At 42.1% G+C, this 23,738-nt stretch overlaps 2 protein-coding genes across 2 annotated transcripts; both read left to right on the forward strand.

Annotated features, from left to right (window-relative positions):
- Positions 1-267: 267 nt before the first annotated feature.
- On the forward strand, positions 268-7,650 carry LOC307251463 (uncharacterized protein; the record flags this gene model as incomplete). Its single annotated transcript, XM_080028834.1, has 5 exons — positions 268-603; positions 1,946-2,058; positions 3,775-3,906; positions 6,177-6,240; positions 6,698-7,650. The coding sequence occupies exons 1-5, from the start codon at positions 312-314 to the stop codon at positions 7,648-7,650; spliced, it is 1,554 nt and encodes a 517-aa protein (XP_079884960.1). The 5' UTR covers positions 268-311.
- A 6,134-nt stretch (positions 7,651-13,784) lies between these two features.
- On the forward strand, positions 13,785-22,337 carry LOC307251595 (uncharacterized protein). The gene is made up of 4 exons (XM_080028970.1): positions 13,785-14,370; positions 15,331-15,407; positions 18,433-18,547; positions 18,816-22,337. Exons 1-4 carry the CDS (start codon positions 14,103-14,105, stop codon positions 19,820-19,822), a joined length of 1,467 nt encoding a protein of 488 aa, XP_079885096.1. The 5' UTR covers positions 13,785-14,102; the 3' UTR covers positions 19,823-22,337.
- The last annotated feature ends 1,401 nt before the right edge of the window (positions 22,338-23,738 follow it).

The raw sequence follows: 23,738 nt of genomic DNA on the forward strand, positions 1-23,738 counted from the left end.
AGCATAGTAAACAAATAAGAAAGAGAGTATGCCATTTGAATCGCAGGGATACTGTAGTGTGGTAGGTCCGCTCCTGAACACAGTGGTCGCTGTTCTGCTGTATTCATGGTTTCTACAGGGGAAACAAAGTTGAAAACAGAGCTTCCGTCCATGCAGTCATAATGTAAACACAGTGTGGGTTGTGCAAGTTTTCTCTGTAATGTTGTAAAAGAAGAACTACTGAGCTATGCATGTTTAAAGGGTTATTTTATGTTGGACAACAAAGTCCGTTTCTTGCAAAAGGCGGAGTGTTTAAAGCTCCCCGTTACGTTATGTCGACTGCTATGGCTTTCCATTCCCAGATCGCGTCCATCATGGACGTGCTGGCTAACGCCGCCGTCACAGAGATCTGTAAGGTTGTGGATGAGGGCTACGCAGTGGTTCATGTGGAGATGTCCCGCAGCGAGAAGGAGAACGACTTCCTGCGGAGGAAGATCAAGCTGCTGGAGCTGCAGGTCGCCAGGTATAGAGCCGAGAGATTGAAGCCAGCGGAGGGATCTATGAGCAGCCGCTTCCCCGGGGTCCGCCTCCTACATCACCGGCTCAACAGGGACTCACCGACCGGTAGGTAGCCTGCACACCATGGATCTATTGATGTACCAAAGTGGGGGTCAGTTAAGGCCAGTACATTTCTTCAATCAATTGTTTGAAACATTTGAAGATAAAATTACTCAAAGCAGCAAGAAATGTGGTAATTGTACCGTTCACAAACATATTGCAGTTGTCAATCTTAGCAGTTTGAGAAAGAGTTCTGAATGCATCATCACCTTTACTTATTTTTTTATTTACCCCTGAAAAGTGGGCTATAGGCTATACAATAGAAATGGAGGGCTTTATCCTGTTTTAACATTATCTGTGTGCACATGTGAAATTGGCATGTGCATACAGTTTGCAACACTGGCACTGCACACCTTCGCCATGACATAAATCATTCCTGATTATATGAGCCAAATATCTTACTTCATTGTTAATTCAACTGCCCCAAACGTGTTTTGTTTGTGGAGGGGTGTAACAGACACACACTGGCATTGTTCTCAATATTCAACTTATGTTAAAGGGAACAAGTCATGGACCAAAGGTGGCACTAATAAATATTTTTACATGAATCATCTCAGCTATCCCGTTTTCTCCTGGAAGATCTTTGTTACTATCCATTTTAATCAGTTTTTCACTCTTAGTATGTCGCCTATGTCATGATAACATCTGTACAGTTGTGACGACAAAGAGGTTGGAATCAACATTTCTTGAAACAAATGCAGCCATTCCTCAACAACAGGCTTCCCTCTAAAATGTTGGTGTCATATTAACAGTTTGAAGGAAAACATATCAATGAATGAATTGTGTTTTCTTCAAAAAGTATGTTTACTCGTCCTCTCTATCAAATTTAATGTATTGGCTCGGGGCTCCCGGTCAAACCACAACTCATTTTCTTAACAATTGCGACAACAACACTTTCCCATAATGTGAAGCTGAAGGCGAATTATTAAAAAATAAAATAATCAAAAAGCACTGTTCTTCCTACATTTTGGTCAGATCGAGGTCAAGGGAAAATTCACACCACAAATGAACTAAACCAGAGTTTGTTTGGAAGGGCACTAGACCACCTCTTCAGCTGGGTCTCGGTGCGCTTTTTTGGTCCGCCGGCGGATATGCACCTGAGTTAGTTTCAACCGAACTAAACACGGCAGGTGTGAATGCGGTCTGAAAAAAGTTTTATTGCATTTCGGGTCGTTGTTACATTTCGGACTCTTACAAGCTCATTTTACTAATACTACTTTGATAGAAATGATACATGTTCACAGGCTAGATGGCATTTGGTATCCCTTCTTTTTTCATTATTTTTTTCTTTTACAGATATTGGTAATCTAGGTCTACTTGCAATAATTTTTCTCACATGTTCCACCAGGCCCTTCTCTGGTCAAGACCAGGTTTCTGAACCGCGGTCCAGGTTCTCAGCAGAAGACGATCCACTTGGACCAGCATCCTGATCAGGAGATGGTCACCACCACCAAGACTGAGGTAGCTGTCCCACACAGTGCAACAACACCACAACATCTTCTTTGTAGAGGCCCGTATGTAAAGGCTTCCATAATGTAAAGCCTTGTTTCTTTCCTCTGATTGTTAGACTTTGGTTCGTTAAGGCACACAATTATTTGCGTTTCCATTTCAATAAGGTAAAGTACCAAAATAAGGGAACTGTGATGTTTCTACTTCTACTCTTGATATACATTTGTGTCCAAAATTATAAGAACACTTGGCATTTCAGTTGTTTTTGTTGAATTGGCCAGTCAAACACCCATAAAACTAATGAAACAACCACAAAGTCATCATTATGCTCTATACACCATAGAATAGAGCCATGATAAAGAGATTTAGGTCATTTTCCTTACAAAAAACAAGTTAGGCCTATTACACACAAGCACTGTAAAGTACACTTTAGACCACCATGATGCCACCAATTCACACCAGAACCGAAAGAAGGGGAGAAGTAAAAAAAGAAACTTTCAGACGGACAAATGAAGCATCTCTAAATTAGTCAGTACCGAAGGAAGACCTCAGGAGAACTGTGTGACGAGATCAACTCCGCAATGACTAATTGTGCAACAGTGTTGCGTCGGAATCTGGGTGAAGAAAGACTTGTAGAATAGCAGCAAAGAAACCATTATTGAAATAGTAAAATAGAGTAAAATGCCTTAAATGTACAAAAGAACACAAGAAATGGACAAAGGATGGCTTTGTGTTGTAGACTGATAAGTCCAAGTTTGAATATTTTAGCAACAGGCGAAGAGTGTATGTTCGACGGAGGGAGGGGCAGAGAGATAAAAATGTAGTCTCCTGCCAACAGTTAAACATGGAGGGGTAGTATTATGATGTGGGGTGCCATTTCAACCTTAGGAACAGGTGACATAGTGGAAGTAGATGGCATAATGGATAAGAAAGTATACCACAACATTCTGGTGAGGCACGGAGTACCATCTGGGAGTCGTCATACTGGGCCTGGACTTATTATCAAGGGGACAATGACCCTAAACATTCTTTAACTATACCCATAACTATCGCCGCCGCAGGTACTACCTGCAGCTGGGACAGAAGGAATCTGCAGGAACATTGGAAATAATGGACTGGTCCCCTCAAAGTCCAGACCTCAACCACATCGAGCAATTTGGTGCAAGATGGAAAATAAACTGGACAGATCTATTGTATATTCAAAGGAAATCATTTGGTTTGAGTTGCAGAAGGCATGTGATAACATTAGTGTTGAGGTTCTCAGGCAAAACATGACTTTTTGCCAGAGAGATGGGCTGCTGTGATTGCTGCAAAAGGTGGACATACCAAATATTAAAGTTAAAAGTGGATAAAGACATTAGGACTGACTTCAATTGATATTTGTTGTGCTCAGAACAACCATCTGCACATTTCAAGAACATTATGAAATGAAATCATGTTTATGAGGCAACAAAAAGTCAGTATTTTCAGATTTGTCTGGTGCTCTAATAATTTTGGGCACCACTGTAAATGTACCTTATCTCAGGAAATAGTGTTTTCATATTCTAAAACATGTGGAGCGTTGTTTTGAACAAGTGTGTGTGTGTGTGTGTGTGTGTGTGTGTGTGTGTGTGTGTGTGTGTGTGTGTGTGTGTGTGTGTGTGTGTGTGTGTGTGTGTGTGTGTGTGTGTGTGTGTGTGTGTGTGTGTGTGTGTGTGTGTGTGTGTGTGTGTGTGTCCTCTCTCTCAGTCAGCAGAGAGCGAGCTGCTGATAGTGAAGGTGGAGGGAGCCATGGAGACCGGAGCCACCAACCAGGAGGAGCTAGTGGAGGGAAACATGGACCCAGCCTTCACCGCTGCCTCACAGGGAGGCCACACCGAGGTCAGTGGATCGGACACCAACACCCACAATTCACCGCTGCCACTAACAGGAAGTGATGTCAGAGCAGGGGACAGTGAGCCGCTCAACTCAGACGCTTGTATAATAACAGCATGCACAAACGCTGCGCCACCAGCTTCCTGTCATGATGTTAAGTCTGTCCCGAAAGCCAATGAGGGCGCATTAGACGGCTCCAGGTCCACACGGACAGGAGTGATAGTCATTGACGTTGATGGAGGGGGGTGTGAGTGGTCCGATGTAGACCCAGACACACAGAGAGAAGCAGGCGAGAGAGGTAAAAAAACTCAATTTCCCATGATTCAGTGTCCTGTGCTGGAGTCAGCAGCAGGACCGAGGTCTGTGCATAATGATGATGAGCCTCCTCCGGGACCATCCAGTGGTGAAACTCGCTCCGGGATCAAATCCTCCAATTACACAATAGCCAATAATAAAATAGTCAATAGCCACGGCCAGCACAAGCCCTTCTCCAGCCGGTTCCACATGGCCTTCTACCACTCAGTCACCATGGAGCGCCCGTTTGGCTGCACCACCTGCACCAAGCGTTTCTTCTTAGAGTCAGACCTGCACAAGCACATGGCCCGGCACACGCGGGACAAGCCCTACTCCTGTCCACTCTGCGCTAAGAGCTTTGTGTGCCAGAGCCAGCTGGACATCCACCGCAACGTGCACACCGGAGAGAGACCCTTCACCTGCTCCGTCTGCAGCCGGCGCTTCTCCCATCCCAGCAACCTCAGGAGACACCAGAAGATCCCTCACTGACAAAGGCAGACTCTAGACACATACTATAAACACTGCTGCTGCAACACCGCTTTACGGCCTCTGCACACATCCTGCGTCTACCTCTGGAGCGCGTCGCCTTACCTTACTGCTGCGTCTCTCTGACTTTTCTCGGACACACATGGAACGTCTCAGCAGCTGCTGCTGCTGCAGCGCTGCTTCTAAAAGCCCTATCTTTCTACATAGAGTTTTCATAGATAATTCCCATTAAAAATGAAGTTCCTTCCTGTCATTTATGATGCATATGATTTATATTGAGTCTAATATTGAGTCTGGACAGTAATCCGTGCGCCCCATTGCCTTTTTCTTTTACTTTTCTTTTTTTAATTTTCGCTTGTTGGAAGTCTTATTTTGAAAGGGACACACCATGAAATGGTGAAACTACAGCGAAAGCTGCCGGGATGAAGTCAATGGCTGTATCTCGATTCAGGGGTTGCGGTCTACGAAGGCTGCATTTGAAGACCGATTGCGTCATAGCGGCGCGCAAAGGTTGTTCCATTTGCAAGGCTCCTTGCAAGGCTCCTCATATGCAGCCGTGAAATGCAGCCTTCGTTTCACGGTTTTGAAGGCTGCATCAGATGTATCCTTCGCAGCCCAACATATCCCATGATTCATTGCGTTTTTTTCAGAGATGGCATACAATAAAATAAAAAATAACAAAACAGCAACGTGTTGCTCCATCTTCTTAACTTTTATCTTCCTTTCTTTTTTTCTTGTACTTTTTTTTCTTTTCGTCTGGTAGGCAACTTCTTTTTCTTTTTTCCTCTGTTAACAAGGCTGTTTCCGTTGGCAGCTATCAGGGTTGCTAGGCAGCACAGGAGCGGCGAGTCCTCACGCAAGGTAACGGCTTGTTACGCAAACCGGAAATGCTCGTAAACGGAGACCTGCGGAGACCGTCCCGTTTAACAACGCTCGTTCAGCCCTGGTTCGGCCTTCGAATCGGCCTTCATAGGCTATAGCCTTCATAGGCTAGATTCTTTAAATGGGCATGTTACTAGTTACAGTGGACCTCCACTATTCACATATGCTTTGTTTACATATCAGTATACAGAGCCTAGGCTGTGTATTAACACCATATTCTTCTTGTGCGCACACACAGTACAGCCAGGTAGCGGATCATAAGGGGATATTTGCTGATTTTGACAAAAAGCGATTTTGATAACAAGCATTCTCAATAATTGCTGACTCCACTTTTAAAGCAAGACACTGTAGGTGATGAATAGTGTTAATTTCTTCAGAAATGTTTAGTAAATATGCAAATAATGTGTACATTGGCATCTCATTAAAAACCAAAAATCTAGATGTTGGATGAAGCCAGAGTTAAAACTTTAATTAATTTTTACAACATGTTGGTGTCCAAAGTTTTTACTGGACAGATTTTGGATAGAGCCTTTTTTCATTTTATAAATCAAATAATACCATGTACAAATAGAGTTGTGCTAAAACATCGATTAAAGCCTCCGTCCTCTCTCCAGGGCCAGCCATGTCTGAAACACACCAGCAGCCCTCACAAGGAGGAAAGGATGGATGAAGTGCAAGGTATCACTCTGTTTTTCCTCTTCTGTTGAAATACCATTCAAACAATTCAGCATTAAAGTTAAATCATTAAACAAAACAATGGAGCTCTGGCACAGAGGAACTGGGTCTATCAGGCTGTGATACGCACAAATGACTAGTTAGTAGGATACATATATTGTTGGTTTGGCTCTGCAAATGAAATGTGTTGAAATTTATTGCAGAAGAAAACTTCTCTAATATCGGTAGAATCTGTGGGAGTTCCAACCTGTGAACATAGCAGTACTATATGAAAGCCATTGTTTCCAGCATTTTTATCACAATGTTTCATTACAGTAACTACTCACAACTGGTTGGCATTGATGACTAATATGTCGTTTTTATGAAGCGGAAACATGGAGCTTGCATACTCCTGCAAATAAGATCAGCATAGCATTTTATTTTATTTTTTTCTTACTTTTTTTTTCTTTGGGCATATCAGGTGACACACCAGAGACACCCAGTTTCTCCCAAACACTGCTGGAATGGCAGGAAAGCAGCGAAGACACTGATCGGCCATCTTGTTCCACATACACACCTCCTGAAACCATCGCAGGAAGCTCATCGTCTAGCCAAATAAGGACACATCCCCTTGCCTCTAGTTTCCCCAGCGTTTGTAAAAGGCCTCGATGCGACGCAGGTCAGGAAAGCCCTGGGTCTGGGTCTGACGTTATTGTGATCAGCCCACGTGTTGGTACAGAGGAGGACGGCTTATTTGGGACCATGTCTTCTGCTGGACAGGGTGGAGCGGACATACCTGAAGAAATGAAACCTCATCTTAACACCAGCGTGAGCTCACAGTATCAACCGCTGCTGTGCATTCAGATCAATAATCCTCCCAGTCAAGTGATGTTTGAAGGTAATACAGCCTATGAGAATAATAAAAGTAATCGCATTTCTACCTACAACAACAACCCTCCTGTTACAATGGAGACAGTGAACTCTCAGCACCATACTTGGTCTGGCAGCCAGCATATGGACGTTCCCTTCCCCAGTCAGAAGCACCTTTACCAGGCCCCCCCTGGCAGTGAGACCCAAGAACCGAGCATGCCCTACCCCTGCTCCTACTGTCCCCGCCGCTACACCCACCAGTGCCAGCTACGCATCCATGAGAGGGTGCACACGGGGGAGAAGCCGTTCCAGTGCACCCAGTGTGGGAAGAGATTCGGCCAGGTGTGCAGCCTGAAGCGTCACCAGATGGTGCACACGGGGGAGAGGCCGTTCCCCTGTCCGCACTGTGGCAAACAGTTCTCCACCTCCGCCAACCTCAAGGTGCACCAGAGCGTCCACACCGGGGAGAAGAGGTTCCACTGCTCCACTTGCGGCAAGCACTTCTCCTTCCTCAGTAACCTCATCCGCCATCAGACACTGCATACCTCCAGCGAGAGCAAGTGACACGCACACAAGCCCCCTTTTACACAGAGATTCCAGCATATTGACGGATGGCTATTATTATGCCATTATACCGGCTTTGTGCATTTACCCTGGACCAAGCAAATTAGCTGACTTTTTTTTTTGGTAACACTTTACAATAAGGGTACATTAATGAACTGTTAATTAATGCTTAGTTAATGCTATTAGCGGTTAGTTAATGCTTAATAGGCATGAACTAACTATTATTGCTTAGTTATTAATGGTTAGTTAATGGTTGGTTAGGTTTAAACATAACAGTTAGATAATGCATTACCTAAGCATTTATTAACGTTTTATTGTTATTGTTTAGTATGCGTTTACTAAGCATTAAATAACAATTAATGTACCCTTATTGTAAAGTAAAGTGTTAAAAAAAATTTCTTTCTGGGTTGTCTGGAAAGTGTTGGAAAATGCTTAATTTCAAATCTTGTGTTTTCAAGGTTTGAAATGTGCTTTAAATCTGAACACACTACTGGAAAATGCTGGGTTTTCTCCATATTGATCAGACTGACTTAGGGACCGTCATTATACTGGCTAGTGTACGCACAAACGAAAATCTCAATTACCTCACGCTGACTTGTTCAAATTATAATCATAAAATATAACTGCATTTCGCTTGTGTAGCAAACAATATTGATTAATAATGTGTAATTCATTTATTTTTAGCAAATATTTGGATACATTTTTTAAATATTTTTTAAGTTCCATGTTCTGTGAACCATTGACTCAGATTCAGCCCCAAAATGAAAACCACAAAGGACACCCCTCTTTATATTGGATTTTAGTGCTTATGATATCTTAAATTAATATTTTAATGGGAATCCATGTTTTTCTTTAATAGCCTTATTAGGTGATTGTCCACAAACATATGAATACCGATTAATTTTACAGTGCAATGTATGAAATCATATGCGTTTTTTCTTTTTCAATATATTTATATAATGCTTTCATGTTATCAGGAGAACACTATAACCATTCAAGACTATATGTTATGACATTCAACTGTTCTGGTTATGCCTCCACCCCTTATTGATGTGTTGTGTCATCAATTCAGCAGCATTCATCCATCATATCCTCAAACATTTTGCATCATGTGTATTACAGGTCCTTCTCATATAATTAGCATATTGTGATAAAGTTGATTATTTTCCATAATGTAATGATAATAATTGAACTTTCATATATTTTAGATTCATTGCACACCAACTGAAATATTTCAGGTCTTTTGTTGTTTTAATACTGATGATTTTGGCATACAGCTCATGAAAACCCCAAATTCCTATCTCAAAAAATTAGCATATCATGAAAAGGTACTCTAAACGAGCTCTTAACCTAATCATCTGAATCAACTAATTAACTCTAAACACCTGCAAAAGATTCCTGAGGCTTTTAAAAACTCCCAGCCTGGTTCATTACTCAAAACCGCAATCATGGGTAAGACTGCCGACCTGGCTGCTGTCCAGAAGGCCATCATTGACACCCTCAAGCAAGAGGGTAAGACACAGAAAGACATTTCTGAGCGAATAGGCTGTTCCCAGAGTGCTGTATCAAGGCACCTCAGTGGGAAGTCTGTGGGAAGGAAAAAGTGTGGCAGAAAACGCTGCACAACCAGAAGAGGTGACCGGACCCTGAGGAGGATTGTGGAGAAGGGCCGATTCCAGACCTTGAGGGACCTGCGGAAGCAGTGGACTGAGTCTGGAGTAGAAACATCGAGAGCCACCGTGCACAGGCGTGTGCAGGAAATGGGCTACAGGTGCCGCATTCCCCAGGTCAAGCCACTTTTGAACCAGAAACAGCGGCAGAAGCGCCTGACCTGGGCTACAGAGAAGCAGCACTGGACTGTTGCTCAGTGGTCCAAAGTACTTTTTTCAGATGAAAGCAAATTTTGCATGTCATTCAGAAATCAAGGTGCCAGAGTCTGGAGGAAGACTGGGGAGAAGGAAATGCCAAAATGCCTGAAGTCCAGTGTCAAGTACCCACAGTCAGTGATGGTCTGGGGTGCCATGTCAGCTGCTGGTGTTGGTCCACTGTGTTTTATCAAAGGCATGGTCAATGCAGCTAGCTATCAGGAGATTTTGGAGCACTTCATGCTTCCATCTGCTGAAAAGCTTTATGGAGATGAAGATTTCATTTTTCAACAAGACCTGGCACCTGCTCACAGTGCCAAAACCACAGGTAAATGGTTTACTGACCATGGTATTACTGTGCTCAATTGGCCTGCCAACTCTCCTGACCTGAATCCCATAGAGAATCTGTGGGATATTGTGAAGAGGAAGTTGAGAGACACCAGACCCAACACTGTGGATGAGCTTAAGGCCGCTATCGAAGCATCCTGGGCCTCCATAACACCTCAGCAGTGCCACAGGCTGATTGCCTCCATGCCACGCCGCATTGAAGCAGTCATTTCTGCGAAAGGATTCCCGACCAAGTATTGAGTGCATAACTGAACATAATTATTTGAAGGTTGACTTTTTTGTATTAAAAACACTTTTCTTTTATTGGTCGGATGAAATATTTTTTTATTTTTTATTTTTTATTGATCGCATGTGATGTGCTTTGATGGACCGAAATAAATATTTTTACTACTACTACTACTACTAAATATGCTAATTTTTTGAGATAGGGATTTTTGGTTTTTCTTTACTTTTTTGCCAAAATCATCAATATTAAAACAATAAAAGGCTTGAACTACTTCAGTTGTGTGTAATGAATCTAAAATATATGAAAGTCTAATGTTTATCAGTACATTACAGAAAATATTGAACTTTATCACAATATGCAAATTTTTTGAGAAGGACCTGTATATCCATAATTGCATGTGTGCTCTCCTGGATTACAGTATTGTCTGGAAGTAGTCATCCTTGTAAACAGGTTTTCCTTTGGATTGACTGTTTTTTTTTCAAACACATCGTATGTAGGGGAGAATGGCCTAAATTGTGCAACTTTTCACTCAAAGTGACTTTAAAGTAAGGCCTTGACAGTAAAGTCTCCAACTCAAATATGTACATATATTTCAGGGTGTTGTGCATCCCTGGCAATAAAAACTTTGGATCTGGAATAAACTGTTGAAGAAATATAGCTTTCGGAAAAAAAGTTGTCTTGTTGCACAACTTGCCCCCGGTGTGGTGTAAGTTGTGCGGTTGGAGAGAATACCATGGGGTAAATTGTGCCATTGCTATATATCTCATAAACTGTAATGCAAGACAAATCCATTAGACAATCACTTATTTAAGGTGTATTTAAAGTAAATAGTTGACAAAGATTGAAGGACAATTTTCTTAAACAAGGCCTAGCAGATCTAATGGTTTTACCTGCAAAGCTCACAATGACAAAGTCACCATCATCATCTTTCTGGCCATCTGAACTCTCATCAGTGGTGTCGTTAAGTGGGATTGAGATGTCACTCTCTTCTGAGCTACTGTAGACAATCACTTTCTTTTGGTGACCAGCGTATACAGCCATGCCACTGGCACAACTCTCAGAAATGTACTTTTCACTAGTTGCTCCGTGCTTGTGGAACCAACTGCCACCTGACAAATGTGATTCCCTCTACATTTCTGCCTTTAAATCAAGGCTCAAAACCCATATGTACACCCTGGTGTTTCCTCCCCATTAACTATCTTACCTCTGCACTATCTGTTTTGGTTATTGTTATTTTACCTTCATTGTTTATCTGCTGAATGCACTATGTACAGCACTTTGGACAGTGCAAACTGTCATAAATGTGCTTTTATAAATACATTTTACTTACTTACTTACTTATAACTCACCTAGGCCCTTTGGCACAAATCACCCCAATCCCAGAAATTTGGATAATAAGCATGATGCAGCAATTTAGGGCTGACATCGTGCTAACTGTATAGACTCAAAATGTAGCATACCAAAGCACTAAAACATGTGTCAAATGTTTTCAAACTTGTCTATAAGTGTTCAGACACAATAATCAAAAAACCTTGATCATGGAAATTTTACTTTGAAAGGCAAAACACAGTTTTTTGAGCTTAAATGTGCTTATATCTTATTCCTTGTGTCTCCCTTCTTTACAGGATGAGTCAAATGGATGGCTCTTCTTAAATACGTGGTCACATTTCCAATTTCTTCCACGGTTTTCTAGAAACAAGGGGTGGCACAACTTCCAAAATGCACAACTTAGGCCACTCTCCCCTATTTGTTACTTTAGACTGATAAACTTTATTGTTTTTTTGTAAATATAAACACATTTGAAATGTGCCTGCAACACGTTCCAAAAAAGTACGTTGGGGTCGTGGCATGTTTACCATCGTTTTACATCACCCTTTCTTTTATCAACACTGAGTAAGCATTTGGGAACTCAGGACATTAATTGTTGACATTTTGAAAGCAAAATAATTTCCCATTCGTGCTTAAAATACAACTTCAGATGCTCAACATTCCTGGGCCTCCATTGTGATATTTTGTGCTTCATAATGCACCACATTTTTTCAATGGGAGACAGGTATGGACTGCAGACAGGCCAGTCTAGTACCCGCACTCTGTTCCTATAAAGCCAAGCTGTATTAAGACGTGAAGAATGTGGCTCGGTTTTGTCTTGGTTAAATAAGAAGGGACGTCCCTGAAATAGACGTTGTCTGGATGGCAGCATGTTGCTCCAAAACCTGTATGTGCTTTTCCATACTGTTCCATGCCCCATGTAATAATATCCTTTATAAACTCATGTCATTTTTAATGCAGTGCCACCTGAGGTCATAGGCATTACGTTTCAATTTTGGACCTTGATTCTCAAAATATTTTAATTATATTATGGATTGCAGATGGTGAAACCTTAAATTCTTTGCAGGAATGTTGTTTTTAAACTGTTGGACTGTTTTCCTCCGCAGTTCATCACAAAGTAGTGAGCCTCACCCCATTATTGCTTTTGAAGACTGAATCTTTACGGGATGCACCTTTATATCAATTCATGATAATATCACCTGTTACCAGTTAACATTTGAGTAATATTCCAAACAGGTATTTTTTAACATTCCACAGCTTAAGTTAAGTTAAGTTACTTTATTAGTCAATGGTTGGTTACATTGAAATTTGTCTTTTCGCATATCCCCTCTCAAGTTACCACATTTCGGAGGGAGTCAGAGCGGCAGCCCCTGAAGAAGTTAGGGGTTAAGTGTCTTGCTCAAGGACACAATGGTAGAGATGGTGGGCACCGTAGATGTAATTCAGCCTCTGCTAGTTTTACAACAAACACCCTCCTGTCCGGTGCCGGGGATCGAACCAGAGACTTTATGGTTACTGGTCGGCCACCTTTCCTCTTCTAGGTCATCCCACCACCCCCAATTTCCCAATATTTTAATGCCACTGTCCCAACCTTTTTGAAACGTGTTGCTGGCATCAAATTCAGAATAAGCCTATACGAAAAACAATAAAATATATTGCCTTTGTATTGTTTTCAACTTGATTGTATTTGAAAAATTATCACACTCAGTTTGATATAGGCCTAGTACGTTTTACATAACGTCCCAACTTTTTCAGAATTGGGGTTGTATAAAATAACAGTTACGCTTGTTAATCATAGCATTCTAGTTAAAGGCCTACTTCACCGGTTTGAATATGAAGGTGTATTGAATTCTGAGATCCTATGTAGTATAAATGTGCAAAAAAAATTTAAATTGGTTCATCCTAGCCTGAGAAAAGGCAGAACGAGTGTTTTTTTAACCCTATATTAATCTTACTGTGACATCACAGTAAGATAAATATAGGGTTAAAAAAAAAACCTTACTTTGTAAATATTACTGTGATTTCTCCTACTGTGACATCACAGTAATATTTACAAAGTAATTTTTTTTTTAACCCTGTATTTATCTTACTGTGATGTCACAGTAAGATTAATATAGGGTTAAAAAAAACACTCTTTCTGCCTTTTCTCAGGCTAGGATGAACCGATTTTTTTTTTTTTTTGCACATTTATACTACATAGGATCTCAGAATTCAATACACCTTCATATTCCCACCGGTGAAGTAGGCCTTTAAGGAGATGGGGTTTTCCTCCTCCATTTCTACATAGGCCTATATATGGATGGATAGGCTAAGGTCTTGTCCATCCATATTTCTTTATAGGTCCATGGTTTGTTCAGAGCTGTGTCGAGACCTCTTATAATAGGTCCATGGTCGAGACCAGACACTGCTGCTGCCAATGGAAGTGATGCTGAACAACAAACTGACGTCATCAGCAGGCGACTATAGTCTCTCACAACTCCCAATGGCCTCAACATTCTTGAGCACACTGAAGCCAGACAGACAGAGAGTGGTAATTAGACACTGCCTACTGTGCATGTGTCAACCAGGGTGCACTCCATATCATTGTGCGTGGTTCTTGATCGCGCGCGTGCACCGCAGCAGCAGCCAGCCGCGCGCATCAGGCTGCATACACAGACAGACAGAGTGAGGGAGTGAGCGCGGTGATGGCGGAGTGTGTGCTGGGCTTCCAGGCGCAGATCGCCTCCATCATAGAGATACTGGCTAACTCGGCCGTGGCGGAGATCTGTAAGCTGGTAGAGGACGGCTACGCGGCGCTGCAGGGCCAGATGGACCGCGAGCGGGAGAAGAGCGACAAGGAGAAGGACGCTCTGCGGCACGCGCTGCGTGAGGTGGACCTGAAGATGAGGAAGATGAGGAGACGGCAGAGTCAGCGCCACGGAATGCACGCCGTTCATTTTAGGCCGCCAGAAGGTAAACACTATGGAAAAAGAGGCAGGGCGGGCGGGCAAGCTGCTGACACACACACACACCACCACACATTGACATAACAAATCCTAGGGCAGTCATCATGGCACTAAAAGGCCTACATTTATATGCGTATATTGGTCATAGATTGTCTTGATGAACTGATGCATTCAGTGTACGATAGCTTACAGTAGGCTATATAGCTTATCTATACTGCTCTAGCTGATCAAGCGTCAGATATGCACATACAGGGATGGACTCGTTTTGGGGCCTACACTAGCATAGACTCTCCATGTCCGTTGATCTTTCGAGGTTAAATAAAGGAAAATTAATGTCGTCGCCCCCCCCCTTTTTTCAGTCCTTATCCTGATCCGAAAGACCCAAATGTCACTTTTTTTTCTTTAAAATCAAATGGCTTTATTGGGATGAAAGTTTCAAAAACAATGTTGCAAAGCATCTAAATACAGCATCATACTTTGTTTTATTCAGACTAAAGATTTAGACACACATTTCATCCAAATTTATACATTCACAATAAATTATTTTTGTACATGACTTCTTCATGTCTTGTGTCTTCTCAATATAGTAACACAAGACCTATCTACAAACGCCTTGAGCATGAATATCATTGCACTTGTGAATGTACTGAATTAACATTGTGGCAACACATTATGTAGTAAAACCAAAAGTAATCAAATTTCATCTTTGGTCTTTTATCAATAACCCGTCTAGATTTCTTTCCTGTATTTTATTCTTTTTATACTTTTACATTTACGTTATGTCTGTAAAGCATTTAAGTTTGGAAATCAGATAGGAAAATTTGACTGTCTGAAGTGCTGTGAATCTGTATCTGTAGGAGCTAATTCAGAAGCTAAGATATTATTTTGTAGAGATAGGTTGTACATGCTAAATGATGACGTGTTCAGCCAAAATTGATAATTTTATTGATCCATCTTATTTTTTCAGGACCGGCCAAACAGCCGGCTCTGACCCCGCCTCTTCCTGTTGCCTCTGAAGACAAAGCATCTCATGATTCTTCACAGGTAAAGATTAAAGCTTCATCAAGCGGACTGGTCAGTTTAGCTAACTTCCTGTCAGTACTAGCCCCTTTTACACAGAGATTGCGGCATATTGACTACAGTTAGCAGTCCCCTCCCTCGTCACCACATTAAAGCTTTGCGGTCTTCAAGTAGCGAGTTATCTAGCATCATCTCAGATCCATAAGTGTGATAAAACATGATAAAAACTATCAAAACAGACATTGGGAAGGATTTTTACCTGCTCCGCCATTGAAGGCGCATACACATTCACCCATCTGTCGCTCTGCACGTGCACCGGCAGTGAGATGGGTGCCGGTTTGTAGTGTTCTCTCTTCTGATTGGTTATCAGTAGTGGGATCCCCGAAAAGTTTATTTGCCAATTAAATGCAGAGAGGGTGACTGAGAGATCGGCTTTATGAAACGTGCACACTATAAGTGATCACTGTATGAATAAAGAGCGATTTAACACTTATATTAATTTATTATATAAATCGCTTACTTCACCTTTAACGAATTGAATGTTTCCAGAGTCCTGTGAGCACTCAACATCTAACTCAGCCTGACAGACTATTCACACACCGGGGAGTGACGTCTGCAGCACTGCTTGAGCGTCCCGCCCCCTGCCAGTGACTGCTCCAGAGGCTGGCAGCTCGATAGGAGCGACCTGAGCGCTCACAGGTTTATATTTGGCTTTTGGTGTGGCCGTAGGGTTAAGATTAGGGTTGTGAACGTTTACAAAAATGTCTTAACGGTAACACAAAGGAAATTATTTTGTGTACACGGTAAACCATGACGTCATTGTCGTCGTGCGCACCGCGCCTGTCAGAAGCACCTGTCTTCTAGGCTACACACACACACACACATGTCATTATCACCTCATTAATATCCAGATTAATATAGTTTATCGCTTTATCTCCATGTTTATGCAGGTTGAACAGTTGTTCAGGCTTCTTACTTTTGAAGGTTTTATTGCACTGAGGCTACTTACCAGCGTAGTTCACAGGGTTACTTTAATCTTCAGGTTATCTTTCATCACTCTTCCGTGGCTGTGACTGGAGCCCGACGGCGACTCCCCATGTGTGTGTGTGTGTGTATATTATGTATAGTCGCGCACGTGTGTCGGTGGCGCAAAGTGCAGGCTGATACACACAAACTGTGTGGGGCAGACAGATTCTGCACACTAGCTTTTATCATCCCCTAATAGTTTGTGTTATTTGTGACATGAAATAAATGAATTCGATTTGATTCCTGTGGTCACGATTCGATTAATCGTTTTTCGATTGAAAACGATTCCCTATTCAAAGGGATTTCCGGATTTAGTCCAAAAGAGGATTTTGGGATCTACTCCAGTACACTGTGTGCTATGAGGCGTTGTGGCTAATAATGGCATGAAAGCAAATTAACCCCTTCAGACCCTGCGTCCATTGGAATGGACATGACATATTTCTTTCTCTAAACCAATAAATACTCTGTAATTGGATGATGTCAGCACTGCTGGTTACTGATTGGATCCTGATTATCCAATCAAAATCATGTAATGACTTTGAGCATGCTCTGAGAGAGTGACAGACATCTGACAAGACAAGTATGGCTGAGCCGATCCAAAGAGGGAAGAGTAACTGCCCATTTTCAATCTAAAATCTACATTTATGTTCATGCTGGCCAAACAAACGTGCTCTCAGTGTAATTTTAACTATTACAAGTGATAATATTTGAAGTTATTTTGAACATATGTCACGTAATTAATTTGTAGGATTTTTTCAAAGTCCGATGTCCATTGCAATGGACATCAGGAGTCGGGTGAATAACCTTGTTAAAGGTTAAGTAGCCTACTATAAAAAGCATGGTTATGTGTTGGAAGTTCCATGATCGTTTTACTGAAGGCAAAACTGATTTCTTTTTGTATGTCATCTTATCTACAATCCTACATATATTGTCTTCATGTGCATGTTCAGACCGCGTCATAGCATTTCCCTCTCTTCTAGTAGGCACTGGGCTTTCCTGGTGATGACCCCACTGCTGTTCCCTACCCTCACTGCGACACCTATCAAGTTCTGCATGTTGAGAAACTTACACAGACTCAAAAACATCCAGTTCCAGATGTTTAGGCCATACCTGAGGACATATATGCCTTTTATTTTTAATGTTTTTATGGCATTTTACGTGCATCGTGTCCTGGCGTCCATTGACATGAAAAAAAACTCATAAAAACATGAGTTCGAAAAAAAAAAAATTATCCACTCTGTTTTTATGTTCAAGAGTAGTCTGAATCAGCTAAAAAAAAAATTATTTGCCCAGCAGAATGCGGGTCTGAAGGGGTTAAAGTCCATGTCATATTTATCTTAATTGAAGTCGATTTTAATGTGAAGCTTGTAATGCCTGTGTTTTTATATGTGTGATACATATTTTAAATTGATTATGGCATATCATGAATCGATGGCAGGAGATAGGAATGGCGATTTTTACATGAATGGATTTTTTTCACCACCCTTACTGCCCGGACACTTTACTGTTTGTCTCTCCCCATTTCATATCTGAACTACTCTATTAAATAAAGGTGAAAAACACCCAAAAATATCTAAAAATAAATAAAAATAGACCACAGCCCTAAAACCACATCAATAAACTGGACACACAAAGTGTATTCAAGTAAAAGTGTGATTCTAGGGGGCGCCCTTAGCTCAGTTGGTAGGGCGTCCCCCCCATGGGCCTCGGCCAGCAGCGGACCCGGGTTCGATTCCAGCCCGTGGTCGTTCTCTGCATGTCACTCCCCATCTGCAACAGTTGCATATTAAGGTCATGGCTGATGGTCTTCTAACTTGGAGGTTAAAAAGATATTGCAATGCTCCCTACTACAGTCCTCATTATTTAACCCAGTGTAGTGAGGGATTGATGACTTGACACTATCTGCTGTGTTGACATCATGTATTTCAGGAAGCCCACATATACTGTATATACATGATGTAAAACATTGCAAATGAACCTGACATTTGCAGATATGTTCCAATTGTTCTTCCATGTCTCACAGCAGGAGGGGGCCAAGGTGTTGCCACTGGTGAAGCAGGAGAGAGTGGAGAAAGGAGACTGCAACCTGGACCTCAAGGTGGAGGTCAACATCAGGGCAGAGTGTGGCCTGTCTACTGGTAAGCATGGCTCTGTCTCTTCATGGTCTCATCACTGTTTGATGATAGGATTGTACAGTATAATAATACATTGGCACTTAAGATCACAAATGACCAAAGGAGTTACACAAGTAGGGAAAACTTGTGTACACTAGGTCTGATCCGATCTAAAATGTCAGATTGAAAATGATCATCAGTCCCCTCTATCTGGCTTTTTAAAAATCACAGTGAGTTGAGAGCAGAGAAGTACTGCAAGTAATGTTTTCTGCATTATTCTCTTCTTGTGCAGCCCTGGAGCCCAGTGAGGAACCCCACCCAAGTAATATTGTTGTGGACACTAGTGTGACCAACATCAGCCCTTCCACCCCCCAGCCCCTCTCCTCCTCCCCTGCAGATCCCACCATGGATCTGACCTGCCGGCCTCGAGCCAAACGTAAAGCCACCAAGCCTGTGAGCAACCCCCCCATAGGCAGCACTGAGGTGGGGGTCCCAGTCGAGAACCTTGAAGAGACAGATGGTGCTCTGAAGCCAGATATCCACAGAGAAGATACCCCAGAAGGTGAGCTTCAACTTCCTCAGCTGCCAGCCCCCATGGCGTCAGAGGAGCCTAGCCCCGAGCGCCTCAACAGCCTGGGCCTGGACCTGGCCTGGATGCAGGAGAGGGTCAGCCATCTTGGTGCAGCTTACGCAGTAGCCCAGCTGGGTTTGGGGAGCACAGAAACTGGCCACCCCTCTGCCTCCTTCCCCTCACAGGTAGGAGGAGAGAGTCTGGATGGCCCTCCCACCATGCTCTTTACAGGTGGTGCTCATGAAATGGCTGCTTTTGCTGCCTCCTTCGACCTGGCTGCTGCTGCTGTGGTGAGTGCACCTCCACCGCCTGCTCCCCCCACAGCTTCCTCAGCCACCAACACAGGCCAGAGACGGCCATATAGAAGCGGAGCGGCTCCTGCTAAAGACCCCGGAGGCTGCACTGTGTGTGGGCGTGTCTTCCCCAGCGCCGCCGCCCTGGAGCTGCATCAGCGCTCGCACACAGGGGATAGACCGTACACCTGCCCCCACTGTGCTAAGGGCTTTGCCCAGCCCAACAACCTGCGCGTCCACCTCCTCATCCACACCGGGGAGAGGCGCTACCGCTGCTCGCTGTGCGGCAAGAGCTTCATCTCCTCCAGCCACCTGAAGAGGCACCGCACGGTCCACACGCAGGAGAAGCCCTACACCTGCGCCCGCTGTGGACAGTCCTTCAGCCAGATGTGTAGCGTCCGCAGGCACCGGCAGCAGTCCCAGTGTGGCCTGTAGACATCTGGAAGGGATCCTCACACAGTATGGACTCAGAAGGTTGAATGATTGAAATCCTTTTTATATGGGAATTTCGGCATCTTATGTCAGCACGAATAAGTGAGAATCAAGACTGTATCCTGTGATCTTATGGCACGTAGATTTCATATTTGTCCTAGGTCGTAGCAGTAATATGTAAATTATTCTACGGTGGATTTCCCTTAAAGTCCTCTCAACTTGTTTCCTACTCCTCCTTACTTTCAAATTGAGATATGTCTTGTTTCCATTGAGCAGCACAGTTTGGTTCAGAATGGTTTGGAAAATAACAGTAAATGTGGATCTGGCTTGTATTTCCACTGCCGACAGCCCCCTTACTTGGTAGGAAGGGTTTATGCTGGACGGAGATAGCCGTGGTCAAGGTATATACAGTTTGTGGGTCAGAGCAGCCGAAAAGCCCTGGCTGCGGCAGCTATGAACTATAGTGACAGCATAGCAGCGGGACACAGTTTGGAACCCTTTGGGACGGCTAAGTACCATGAACCTAATTATAAGAGTTAGAAATCTTATAAAAATAGTAACTTGGCTTTTACCTTTTTTAGGTAAAAGGTAAAGACTGAGACAAATAGGCGCAGCACGGTTTGCTTATTTTTCTACCCTTTCTAACTTTTGACAGTGGAAACAAAAACAAAATGCGTGCTAAACTGCATCAAACCGAACTGCACCATTCAGTGGAAACAAGGCTATACGATCACAGAGTGGACTGTTAAAGAGTGCCTGAGACAGTGTTGATGACATTTAATCCATCAATTTCTCATTAAATGGTCTTGTGTGTGAAGGGTTTACATCACTAACACACATGGGCTGGGATCATAGTATAGCTGTATGGTCCTCGGACCAACTGGTCAAACAGGATGAACAAACCATGTTCATCCTGTTGAGCCTAAAGATCTATAGTATTTAGGTAATGGTTTGAATTATAAAATAAAATTTACTTATTATACAATTGAAATGAATCGGATATTAAGCACCTGTTATTTAGAAAATGATATAGCCTATCCTTGCCTTTTCCTTCTGAGATTTTTATAGCCAGATGCACATTTCAACACTTTGAGCTTTTTGTTTGTCTGAGGACCAACGGCAAGACAATATTTGATTCCTCACGCTGCAAAGTGTCAATATGGCAGGATGCCAGGACATCCTCAGTATAGTTATGTTTGATATTTATTTGTTGGAAACAGAAGGTTATGCTAGCTTAGTTAGCCTTGCTCAGTCTAAACAGATTGAGCTACACATTCCAACAACTCCAACCCTGTTTTACTGTATTTTACTGCAATGATGGCACACAACATTTTTAAAGTCATGTCTTCATAATTGCTTTCACTAGCGCCCAGCTTGAGGTGTATTGGTAACTAGCTTGTTATCTAATAAGATACAACAGAAGAACGAGCTTTGGAGCGTTGGGTGTTGTTTTCAAAGTCATGAGGGAGTTAGCGAACAAGCTAACTACTTCCTGTGGGGTCATCCCACTGTTCCCAGGGCTCAATGTTACCAGTTTTATATTGCACCAAATAGGATGTTCCTGAAATTTAAAATTAGGTTCAGGCGTCACAGCTGGGTGGTTAGGGTAAGGGGACAGGGAGAGGTTAGAATAGGAGTGAGACCGACACACAGACACGCATGCACATGCACACGCAGCACCCTGACATACACCATTGAGCCCTGGGAACATTGATACGTTCCCCTTCCTGCCACTAGTCTTTGTGCTAAGCTAGGCTAACCACATTGTGGACCTATTTCTGTACTGTACTCTCAGTAATAACATAATATAGGCCTACATATTTTCTGACTGGGTATGTAAAATCTCAGCATTCTGGATAATGTCAGACTCTTCTTTTAAAGCACTTTCAATGTTCTCATAACTATTCATCAAAGCCATGAGTAATTGTAAGGCAGTGCTGATGCACAGCTACTTACTGCCTAGTTTTTCATGATGAGCCTGTTAATCACATACTGTATAGTCGACTCTGGTACTCACATTTCTACAGTATCATAAATGAGTGGCCTTCTTTGGGCAGGATGGTGTTGAATTGTGAATGTTGGCACTTTGTTAAATACATCTTGGAGTTCAGGCCTGCACCTGTCATGTATGATTGTGTTTATGATTACGTCTGTAACAATACTTGTCAGTATATTTACAACTCATTTTTTATGGTGATGTGTCCAGAGCCTCTACATGTGTTATGAGAATTAGGCAGTGTTATCAGAATATTTAATTTTTTGGGTTCACAGCCCAGTTGATGCAGGCCTGCTTCAGTCCCCCTTTCACATGCCTTTTAAGCATGATGACGTGTAACAAATCTTTTCAATGTCAATCTTTATTTGTTCTCTATTCAATAATCAAAGAACAAGGAACTGTATAAATATGTAAAGTAAAAACATATATCTGAGAGTTGTGTTTGTATGTGTAGGTGTTTGGTTTTGGCACTAGAGCTGTGGGCTGCACAGCTAAAACAAATATTTTGTCTTTCATGACATGTTCCAGTGTTTTAAAATGTATGAGTATCATTAAACATGTAAAAGGTTTGCAATGAACTTGGCTGTGTTGTGGGCATCATTTCTGTGGTGTCATTTAATTTATAAAAGGACTGGACGAGAAGTTTTCGTCAAATGACATTAAAGAAGACATTGACAGGAGTCAATACCAGATGAAATAATAAGTGGAGGCCATTTTGGAGTATTTGTAGGACAGAGTAGCCTGATTGTGCAGTCTTCTAAACGGTACTTCATTTTCAACTGAGTTCTTCACAGCTGACATCTAAAAGAAAAACATTATTTCATGTTGTAGAGGCTAAAGAAAGTATTCATGTAAAGACGTTATTGAAATTAAACGTTTGTTTTTCACTCTGCATAATCGAACAGGCCTTCCTGTTAGAATGGAAGGAAACAGTAGAGAAAACACAATGATCTACTGAATGCATGTTGGATAACTGAAATGTTTACGTCTTATGACATTGGCTAGATATGGAAGTTTTCCTCTCTTTCTCTCCTCTCGGTAGATGTTACAGGTTAGCTCCCACTGCATCTCTCTCTCTCTCTCTCTCTCTCTCTCTCTCTCTCTCTCTCTCTCTCTCTCTCTCTCTCTGTATCTCTCTCTCCCTCTCTGTTTATTGGCCTATTGGACTGTTAATTCGGTATAGCCTATTCAGTTCATAGACCTGATATTAAATATTTTGTACTTCCTATATTAAAGATGAAGAAACAATTTGTCATTTGTTTTATCGTATGTATACCAGAATATTTTGGGTGGATGATCAGCTGTTTATTAGAAAGAAACCGGGCAAACAGTACATTTAGCCTACAGGAAAAAAAAACATTGAGTTGGAAATGAGTCATTTATTTTGTTCAGTTAATAGCCTACTATTCTTGGGAAAAATCCACAAAACAAGATTGGCGGACTCCAAACAACTTTTGGATTCGATAGGTCTAGATATTTTTGTTGTATTTCTATTTTGTACTCTGGAAAATGTACCCCTGGCGTAAACACATTATTTTAATGTTTTGTTAATGTATGCTACAATAGAAAATAAATATAAAAAGGAAACCAACCCATAATACACATACACATCCCTGACTTTAAAAAAAAACAGTGCTCACAAGAATGAGAATAGGACATACAGGACTATATAAAACTTTATTTTTAATAGGGAAAAGTGGAACGGATGGGTGTGAATGTGGAAAAACAGAAACTGTGGAGCATGTATTGATGGAGTGTGAGAGATACACAGAGGAGAGAATAAGGTTGGCTGGTAAAGTGCAGAGAGCAGGAAGTGTGGAGTCTGGGTGGCACAGCAAGAGAGGGTGTATCACTTACACAGTTAGGAGACAGGATAATTTAAAAGAGTTTAGTATTTATATAGCCTAAAGCCCCCCCCCCCCC

Source organism: Ammodytes marinus (genome assembly GCF_949987685.1).
Source record: "Ammodytes marinus genome assembly, chromosome: 6".
NCBI lineage: Eukaryota > Metazoa > Chordata > Actinopteri > Uranoscopiformes > Ammodytidae > Ammodytes > Ammodytes marinus.

Bases quoted from the DNA above. Each gene is read 5' to 3' on its own strand.
- LOC307251595 (XM_080028970.1), top strand. From the start codon at position 14,103: ATGGCGGAGTGTGTGCTGGGCTTCCAGGCGCAGATCGCCTCCATCATA. The intron at 14,371-15,330 runs GTAAACACTATG...TTATTTTTTCAG, and splicing joins TCATTTTAGGCCGCCAGAAG to GACCGGCCAAACAGCCGGCT. The intron at 18,548-18,815 runs GTAAGCATGGCT...CTTCTTGTGCAG, and splicing joins AGAGTGTGGCCTGTCTACTG to CCCTGGAGCCCAGTGAGGAA.